This window comes from Pseudopipra pipra, chromosome 25, assembly GCF_036250125.1.
Source record: "Pseudopipra pipra isolate bDixPip1 chromosome 25, bDixPip1.hap1, whole genome shotgun sequence".
In the NCBI taxonomy this organism is placed as follows: Eukaryota; Metazoa; Chordata; class Aves; order Passeriformes; family Pipridae; genus Pseudopipra; species Pseudopipra pipra.
Window position 1 is genome coordinate 6714214 of NC_087573.1, and position 10054 is coordinate 6724267.

The 10054-nt window shown below is 52.8% G+C and overlaps 1 protein-coding gene across 3 annotated transcripts; it reads right to left on the reverse strand.

Moving 5' to 3' along the window:
* Nucleotides 1-310: 310 nt before the first annotated feature.
* Nucleotides 311-9014, reverse strand: LRIF1 (ligand dependent nuclear receptor interacting factor 1). 3 transcript variants are annotated; one of them, XM_064635864.1, is made up of 4 exons: nt 7478-9014; nt 4046-6182; nt 2787-3065; nt 311-1610 (listed from the first exon to the last, which is right to left on the reverse strand). In XM_064635864.1, exons 2-4 carry the CDS (start codon nt 5477-5479, stop codon nt 1155-1157), a joined length of 2169 nt encoding a protein of 722 aa, XP_064491934.1. In that variant the 5' UTR covers nt 5480-6182; nt 7478-9014; the 3' UTR covers nt 311-1154. The 3 variants fall into 3 exon arrangements, with proteins under 3 accessions (XP_064491934.1, XP_064491933.1, XP_064491935.1); XM_064635863.1 differs by having other exon boundaries at nt 4046-5492; nt 7478-9013; XM_064635865.1 differs by lacking the exon at nt 7478-9014 and having other exon boundaries at nt 4046-5492; nt 6035-7471.
* Nucleotides 9015-10054: the final 1040 nt, after the last annotated feature.

Consider the following 10054-nt stretch of genomic DNA (forward strand, 5'->3'; position numbering starts at 1 on the left):
CTGGGATTCTTCAGAGCAGGGACTTCCTTTTCCTTCCCTCTCTAAATCCACTGGAGTTTTTCCCGCTGTCAAGACTCACAAAAATCAGGGAAGATGGGGCTGGCAGAGCTCTCCAGGACCCACCTCCACAGCAACACCCTCCACCAACACCCTGTGGGTGAAAATTGGATTAAAACGCAGAAAACAAGAACGAGAACAAAACACAAACCCGGTGACCAACGACCTGGCAGGGAGAGGAACCAGCAGGGGTTGGTGTTCAACATAAACCAGAAATGGACAAAGGGAAAAAAAAAACAGGGACAAATTCTGCTGGGAAAAAATAAAAATTTCTTAATTGTTGTCAGAGAGAGGGAGGAGCTGCAGGAGCCAAAGACACGGACAAGAGAGGGTGGGGGTCCAAAGTCATCCCACCCCACACACCAACCAAGGGACCATCAGCTGGGGGTGGCACAAGCCACGTCCAGGAACAACAAATCCAGAGACAACACCAGGGATGTTACAGACACCACCTGGGGCTGAAGAAATTATTATTGAGAGAGTTCTGGTTAAAAAACCCACAGCCCACCCTCCCAGCTGGGCAAAGCCCCACATTGCACAGCTGGTCAAGGCCTTATAAAGGCTCACAGGAACCACAGGGAGAGCCAGGGCTCCTTCTCCAGGGTTTGTATAAATATCTGCACTGTCACTGCCTGACAGTCCCATTCCCACATCCCTTAAATACATCCAGTAACCCACGGAGCGCTCACAGCCTTCTGCCTGACAACTGTTCTCAGGGATTCACAAAATGAGTTCCCAGGGATTCACTGAAAAAGTTCTTAAGGGTTCACAAAAAAGTTCCCAGGGATTCACCAAAAAAGTTCTCATGCATTTGAGAAGAACAACCCAAAGCACATCCACAGCTTCCCAGGGGCTTCCCAGCCTGCACCAGGCCCTGGGATTGCACAATTCCTTTGCCAGCCCCAAACCTGGCCCTGTGCTGATGGAAACTCTGCTGCCCGTGCCGGGCCATGTCCCAGGGCGGGATCAGACGCTCCAAGTCTCCCATTCCCGGCATTCCACACGGAATTCCAAACACACCCACAGCCTGGAATTCATGAGGCTGCTTATTCCATCGGGGGTTTCTCCCTGGCAAAGGAAAGCGGGCCCAGGGGGTCTCAGCTCTGCTGCATCTCCCTCCTCATCTCCTCCAGCGCCGCCTCCCTCTCCCGCAGGAGCTGCTTCAGCCGCTTGATCTTCTCGTCCCGGATTGTCTCGTCCAGGTCCGGGGGAGCCGCCGGGAAAGCATCGTCCCGGAAGGAACCTTCCAGAAGGGAGGGAGCCCCTCCGGGAGCCACCAGCTCTGGGATCTCCGAGTCCGTGCTGGCGCTGCCCGCCGGGGGTGTCCCTGGCTCCGAGTCCCTCCCTTGGGAAGCTCCGGAGGATCCCGTGGGAATGCTCGGCTCCGGGGAGCCTGGAGGGGGTGAAACGCTCCTGGGAAGTGCATTGATGGTTTCTGAACTTGGGCTTGTGGAGGATCTGGAGGAGTTTCTCCTCCTCTTCCCGCTGTCCGACAGGGGGGAGGATCTGATTTTCCTTTTCCTGGTCAGATCCTCCTCCGGATCCACGATGATCTGCACGGGCGGGAACAGAGAAAAGGGACACGTTTCTGTCTCTGTGCTTTTCTGGCAAAGATTCCCAGTTAAAAATTCCAGACCACTCAATTCCCTCCTGGAAGGGGAAGGGCACTGCACACCCGCCTGGGCTGGGCCTGCCCTTCATCCCCTGTGGCTGCTCAAGTTCTTTGACAAAAACTTCCCGATCTGATGGGAAAATTCCAAATGTACCAGAATTCTCCATGTTTAAATTTCCAAAAAGCTCGACCCCAGGAGATGTCCATGACCAGGGGAAATTCCTCTCAGATATCCCATTATTTAAATCACAGAATTATGGAACGGGTTGAGTTGGGAGACACCTTAAAGCCCATCCAGTTCCACCCCCTGCCATGGGCAAGGACACCTCCCACTATCCCAGGTTGCTCCAAGTGGCCTTGGACACTCCCAGGGATGGGTTTAATCTTAAGAGCAGCTTTAAATCTGCTCAATTTTAGCACAGAATGAGCAAAACCTGAGAGAAGCTTTGGTTGGGTCAGGCAGGGTCCCACAAAAGGAAATGCAGGACACTGGCTGAACTCTGGATGGATAAAACCCTTCCCATGCATTAGGAGGGAAGTTGCCCCTTCCAGGAACATCCAGCCAAGTTCTCCCAGTGACAAAGGACAAAGTTTATAAGGATTTGTAGCTCTGAAGGCTGGGCAGGTCCATGAGTGAATTTAATTTAATAAATTAGTTCTAATTTAGTTCTAATAAACCCACAGCCTTGAGATAATGGCACTTGGCTGATCTCAAACTCAACTGATACGATTTTTAATTAATTATAAACGATGTTAATCACAAAATTATCCTTCCATCCCTCTGTTTGTCCCCCCTGCACTGCTGGACAAACACAAGGTTAAACACAAACCAGGACACAGAGGCCCCAGTTCCCACCAGGACCATCCCTGGCACTGTCCAGCCACTACCAGTGAGGCCAAACTCCCCCAAACCATTTGTTGCCCAAATTCCCTCGGTGGAGCCCAAAAATGAGCACAAAGATCCTCAGGTGGTGCTCAGAAACCCCAAACAAGTCCTAGGAACCACTGTCCCAATGATTCCTGGTGAATCCAGGGGTGGGAGGCTCCCAACAACCCCCAGCCCTGCCCTGGCAACGCTTTCCCAAGGGTTTTTAGCCCTGAAAAGATTCCCAGGTACCTTTTCCTCTGGAACATATTCCTGCAGGCAGTTCCCTATTTCCACATCCAGGGAGGATGAGCTGCAGGAATCGCTTCTCCTTTCCAGGCTGTCACTGGAACAGCCCCTTTCCTCTGGATTCTTCCAGGAGTCCTGGATCAGTGGGATTCTCCTCAGGTAAACTCTCTCCTCCTTGGTGAGCCCAAATTTTTTCCTTAATTCCAAGTACTGCTTCCAGTGGGGCTGCTTTGGGGGTTGTGTTTCCAGCTCTCCCAGGGAATCCATGTGTTCCCCCCGGATCTGAAACACAGAAGCAGTGAGAGAACCATCAGTCCCTCTCTCGCTCTCTCCTTCTCTCCATAAAAATAGATAAAATACAGAAATACGGGAAAAGAGGTGATGGAAGGAGAGGAGAACATTGGCTTCGTCTGCCCCCCTCCAAGAGCCTCATTTAGCACAGAGAATCATTTTGGTAAATAATACTCATTATCACAGGTCTAACACTCATTAATTACTTAAACCCTCATTTTAACACCCCCCCAAAACAAGGAAAATCCATCATGGAACATCCAGAAGGCATCCAGTCCAACCAGCAAGCACAGAAATCAGAGGAGCAACAAGAGAATTCCTTGTTCTACACCTTCCAAGTGCCAGAGGAGGAGGAGGGAGGAGCAGGCAGTGCCTCTGCTCTTTACAACCCAGGGCTCGGCAAATGTAGAAGCTGAAAGCAGCACCTTTGCTCAGCTGTTCCTCCCTGACGTGAAAGGAAATGCAGAAATAAACTGGATTTCAACCATTTCTCAGGTGAGGAACAAGCCAAAAAGGAGGTGGGTCCATGGGAGGAAGGAGCCTGGACCCGCCTGTGCCCTGCCAGGAGCACAAACTCTGCTCTTCCAGCTCGTTTTCCTCCTGGGAAGCTGCAAACTTCTCCTTCTCCACATCACATCCCACCTGCAGCCCAAAGCTGTGCTGGGAACGGGTATGGATCCACCTTGGAGAGCTCCAGTCACCACTAGCCTCCCTGGAGCTCCAGATCCCGACAATTTATCCCAGGAGGGGATAAAACCCATCTTTGCTGGGCCCCTTCCTCTCCTTCCTGCATTTCTCACTTGCACAGTTCAACCTCAGTGGGGAAAACAAAGACCATTTATGGACCAGAACCAACTCCAGGTCGGGATCCCTGGGGACAGAAATCCACGAACTCCTCAAGGGCCATTTTGTCACCTCAAACCCCCCCAGAGACTGAGGGGGGGTGTTTAATTGGTAATTAATTAAATTACCTTGGGCCGGTCTGCACTGTGAGCCCGTTCCTGCTCCCCCTGGGGTGACACAGCCCCCGCTGCCCCAGGTGAGGGGTGACTCCTGTCCCTGCTATGGTGCCCCTGTGCCCCCCCAGCCGGGCCCGGGGTGTCTCCCATGGGTGGAGCAGGGCAGGGATGGCCCTGGATGGTCCCAGGATCCTGCTGGGCAGCACCGGCCGGCACCGGGGCCACGGGGGCAGCTCTGGAGTCGTTTGGCGAGGAATGTTGGGGGTCTGCCTGTGGGTTTGGGTCCTTCTGGGCCAGCAGCACCCCTCTGCTCTTGGACAGTACCAGGTTGACCACTTTGCTGGTGATCTGGTTGACAGCAGAGGAGTCCACACGCTGGGGCGTCTCCTTTCTGAGTGAGGGCTCAGGAGAGGAGGGGGTTTGTCTCTCAGCCTGGGCTGCCAGGATGTCAGAGCCCCTCTTGGCCAGCAGATAGACCTTCCCGTTGTACATGACCAGGGCGTTGTCCTTCAGCGGCGTCAGCTTGGCCTGGCCGGCCCCGGGCCCGCTGGGGCACAGGGGCAGGACGTTGGCAGAGCTCACTCCCAGGTTCCTGGTGTCCGACAGGGTTTTCAGGATCTTGGAAGCCACATTGTTGGAGGATTTCACGGGGATGAGGCACGGGGTGAGCGGAGTGGCCTCCTGCACAATCCACTTCATGGGGGTCTGGCGGCGCTGCGGGCCCTCGGCCGGGCCAGCACCGGCCCCCTCTGGGGCTGCTGCCAACAGCAGGGCTCTGGGAGCCTCGTGGCTGCTCCGGGGGCACAAGGCCTGCATCCGCTTGGAGAGGGCCTGGGGGGTCTTCACGGTGTTCACGGGGGACACATAAATCACCGTCGGTGTCTTGGAGCCGTCGGACGCAGAGGTGGCTGCGGCCGCCAGGATTTTCTGCTGGATGGCCGGGGGCAGCAGGGACGCCGGGACAGACTTCACCTCGGCGTCGGCCGGGATCTGCAGGTGGTGGCCAGAGGGCAGCACCGGGGGCTTGCTGGGGTTCTGTGCTGGGAGAGGGTTTGTGTTGACCACCATGTAAGCTGTGCCGCTCTGGGGCGAGGAGCCGGGCACGGCCATGTCCTGCACAGAGCCCCTGCCCTGCACACTGGCACCGGGAACCAAGCCCTCCTTCTCAGAATCTGCCCTGACACCCTCCTGCTTGTCTAACGTCCTCGTAAGAATGATCTTCCCGGGATTAGGAGACTGGAAGATCTTAACGGATGAAGGTGCAGCGGAACTGCCGAGCTGGGTCTTAAAGGTAAGATGGACAGGGGTGGAGATGTTCCCTGCAGGGCTATTTGGCATGGCTGAAGCCTGAACTAGCGGCACAAAGCTTCCCGAAGGTTTGGAAATGGGGAGTAATTTCAGGAGGTTTTTTCCATCTGGTCCCGTGGTCTGAAGGACTCGGTACATGCAGCCTGCGATGCTTGACAAAGAGAGGGGAGAGAGAGAGAAACGAGAGGCAGGGTGAGTGAACACAGCACAGACACTTCAACTCAGCAGCAGCAGGGACCTGCACCCCCAGGGCCACCCCAGGAACCAGACAGAGCTGAGCTTTGGGAGCTTCAGGAGCCTCAGGAGCTTCAGGAGCTTCCTCCTGCCCTGCCCACGGAACATTCCAGGTTTGCATCTCCCACCACCACAGACTGGCTGGAGACACTGCCCAACTCCTGCCCCCCCAGCAGCCAGAAATGGCATTTTTTTCAGCTTAAAAATATCTGAAAAGGCCCAAGGAAACACCTCACGTTATCCTCCTCTTCCCCTCACAAGGAATTACTCTGAACACGAAAACGTCGCCTCCTCTCCTGTCTCCCTGTTACTGTTCATATCCCCTGCGGTGCTGGGAACCGAAATTGCAGGAAAGCTCCAGGAAACCACAAGGCAGATTAGTTGCATGGCAAGATGGAAGCAGAAATTACTTCAGGCACACACAAGAAAAACAGGAATTCAGAAGCAGGACACGTTTACTTTGTGGGACAGGGTGGAGGTGACCAACTCCCACACCCGCGTTGCTCATCCTTGAGACACAGAAATCAAAGGTGGTTCATCCTCAAAGAGATGGAAAACCTTCAAATGCCACCAGGTTTTGAACATTTTTGAGGACAGGAGGCTCAGTCTGGGAAGGAAAAGGCTTCAAAAACGAGGAGAAAGACATGGAAATAGCACCAGGGACACCGGGAGAGGAAACAGAGATTTTATGCAGGTGAAGGGACTCAAACCAAGAGAGTCTTGTCAGAACACGGGTCAAGGTGGGACTGCTTCAAATGCCAGGATTTTGGAGTCCATGGCAAGACAGAGAACCTTTCCCACCCCAAGGGGGTTTTCCTGAATGCAGGACCTCCCTCAGGAGCTCCTGGACTCTCGGGAGGACAATCTCATGCCCAGAGCACTATGAGCCAACAGAGCCGCCCTTGTGGAGAGAGAAGGGACCAAAGCACTGGGAGCTGGTTTCCTGGTCCTGATAGATCCAGAAGGATTAAAGGGCAGAGCTGCCAACCCCACCTGGAGTCACCAAGGGCATCAGCTCCACCCCACGGAGTTCCCACACCAATGAACTCCCGGAGAACACGGATTTGGGATCAGTCCCGGCCCCACCCGGGTGACACCAGGGCTGTTTCTGCCTCCCTGGCAGGGAGCTCTGGAATGGCTTTTTCCCTGTCCTTTGGGCTTGGAACAGTGCCTGGGAGGTCTCCATCCTGTGTCCCACTGCTGGATCTGCTCCAGGAGTCAGCCAAGGCTTTGCCTTTTCCCACCAAGTGTCAGGGATGTTCATCCCAAGGCTGGACAGCTCCTGCTGCAGCCCAGGGGTCCCGTGGGATGACCAAACACCCCCCACTGCCTGTCCAACCAGACCCTCCCTCCCTGTGACGTTGGAATTAACCCCCACACCCAATATTTTGGTCCAGAGCCTCATTTCTGGGGCACAATGTGTGAGAAAGGAGACTCTTCCATGAAGGATCAGATCTGTCTTTCACCCCCCAAAAACTTAAAGAAGGGGCAGCAGATCCCGTGGTTCTGGGGGAAGCTGGGAGAAGAAAACGGAGCTGGATGTTCTGGGCTCAGAAGTGAGAGATGAGAAGGAGCAGCACTGACAGCAGGAGTTTGGCTCAGACACAGAGCAGGCAGAAATCCCAGTGTGGTTGAACACAAGGAAAGCAGAAAAAGGGGATTTTGGGAGCACTTGGAACCTCCCAGCACAGCTGACAATGAATGTCAACAAGATCAGCAGCTCCGGGGCAGCACTTTGTGTCCTGTGCTCTGGATCTCCCAGGAATTCCTTCACAACCCCACGATCCACAGCCTCGACTCCCCCTCCATCAGTGAGGATCAATACCCTGATAATCCCAGAGGGCTTTTCCAGCAGAGTCCCAGGGAACCTGCTGGTCTGGTAGAGAGTAAAGAGGCACTTACCTCCACCCCAACTACCTAGGGCTGCAAAGGGGCACCAAGGGGCAGGAAAACCTCCTTCCTCCACCTGTCAAGGCAAGGGGACACCTCTAACTGTGGGCAGGAGGGAGGGGGAGAACAGAGGGGGCAGTGAGGAAAGCACGGAGGGAGGAGCAGAGCAGCATTTCCAGGGCAGGATCTTCAGCGGGATCCCAGCACTCCCCACGGCCCCACCCGGAGCCACTTCACCTCCAACGGGCTCCAAAAACTGGGATTGACCGTGCCACAAAGAGGGATTGCAGAATTTTTGGGGGGTTTGATGAGCCCGAGCACTGCAGAAGGAAACTCTGAGCTTTTGTGTGTCCATGGAAAAGAGGGAGAAAGCCCAGAACAGCAACTGTCTGGGAAATCACGGGGTTTGTGCTCGGACCTCGGGCACTGGAGAACCACAAAAAAACCCAAAACACGAGAGAGAAGGAAGGAAATGTTCCCTGAGATCCTGAGGAGTGGAATTCCCACTCGAACCTCTCCAGAAGAGGAAGGGAAGGACCATTCCCAACATTTTTGGGGCGTTTAAATGGAAAATGTTTCGTTGTAACAACCTCACACCAGAAAGGCTTTCCCAGGAAACACAAAGCAATCACCAGGTTTCACGCTACCACAATAAAAATATGGCATTTTCACCATTTTCACCCACTTTTTGAGTGATGAAGAGGAGAGTTAAAAGTTATTTTACTCCAGTTTTCAGGCCACTGTCAATCTGAATTAATGGATCTTTAAGAATCCCTTCAGCAGAGTGAAAAAAATTCCACTTGGATCCCCTTTTTAGGGGGATTATCAGATCGGATCCATTGGGTTTAAGATCAAGTTAATTCCTTTTCCTAAGACAAAAATAATAACAGGAATTCTGTTTTATGCCAAGTTGTCCTTGAGGATGTTTCCCATCGTTCCTGGAGTTTTCTTTCTCTTCATCCTCCTTCCCCTCCCTCAGCTCCACAGAATTCCTGTTTTCACCCATTTTATTGCCTAAACTCCTCCTGTTGTTCATCCCTCTCACTAAAGCAGCACAAAACACAAAATACTGAGCATTTAAACTTCCATTTTCTGTCCCTCGTGGTTCATTAACAAACATATTTTGGGATATTTCCAGGAAATAAGAACCATTGATTTACCCTGAATAAATTCAATCACCAAATCCAACCCACCAGGATGTGAAATCCCAGAGAAATCCCGGCTGTGTCACCAAAAATAAATCAGATTAAAGAGAACCTGGCACAAATTGCAATTTTCCTGCAGAGTCGCCAGAACAAATGAACCCTCCTGGAAAAACGGGCCCCTTCTCCCCCTGCCAGATGTTGGTTCAGACCCAACTTTCGCCTTCCATGGATGGGAATAAATTATCAGGAATTTGAGCCACTCCAGAGGAACCACCAGGGTTTATTTAACTGGGACCAGCTGGATCCAGGAAGAGGCAAAATAACATCTATTGTAAATTGGAAAAGCACCCCCAGGGACAAAGTGGAATTAGCGGATTGGAGTTTGTATCTAATTATTTTATAAAAGTGTATCCAATCCATGGATTGGCTGAATATTGTACTAAAATAATTATTAATTATTAATTAATAAAGCTATTTGAAATTTATTAATAATTATCACTAATAATACTATAATTATTATTGTGGTTATTTTATGTATAATACTATAATTACTGTTATAATTACTAATAGTTTTTAATATTCCTACTTAATAAAAATATTTTTTTATTATTATTTTTATCCAAAGGACATCGGGATGTGGATGTTGAATCCACAAGAATCCTGACCAGAATTCCCCAATGCCCTGAGGTTTTCTCCTAATCCAGAAGCTTCCAACAATGGCACAAAAAGCACTTTGTGTTCAACAATAATCGTGTCTGGAGACTCCTCCAGCTCTGTGGGATATTCCCTGGGAGCACAGAATTCCAGGATGTGCCAGGAAAGGCTCCCTGGGCTCAATCCATGGGCAGATCCTGCTCCAGCCACAAAACCCTCGGGAGAATCCAAGGCCATCCCAGGGCAGCCCCAAACTCACCCCAAACACCTCCTGGAGAATTCCAGGGACAGGGAAACCCATCAGGAGCCAAAGCAGGGCCAAGCCACTGACCCCCCTGAGCCGGCCCTGCTGGAGCTGGGAATGTGGGCCTGGAGCTGGGAATGTGGGCCTGGAGCTGGGAATGTGGGCCTGGAGCGCTGGGAATGTGGGCCTGGAGCTGGGAATGTGGGCCTGGAGCGCTGGGAATGTGGGCCTGGAGCTGGGAATGTGGGCCTGGAGCTGGGAATGCCCTTGGCACTGGGGGGCTGGGATAACCTACGATTGGGATGTGGGATATGGGAACGAGTAGCTGGTGCCAAAGGGATCCCTGGAGAGTCCAGGGATGGGAAGGGAGCTGGGAAGGGGCTGGAGAAGCCCTGAGGGAGCTGGGGGGGCTCATCCTGGGAAAAAGAGGATCAGGGGGGACCTTCTCCCTCTGGAATTCCCTGACAGGAGAGGGGAGCCGGAGGGGGGTCGGGCTCTGCTCCCAGGGAACAAGGGACAGGAGGAGAGGGAACGGCCTCAGGCTGA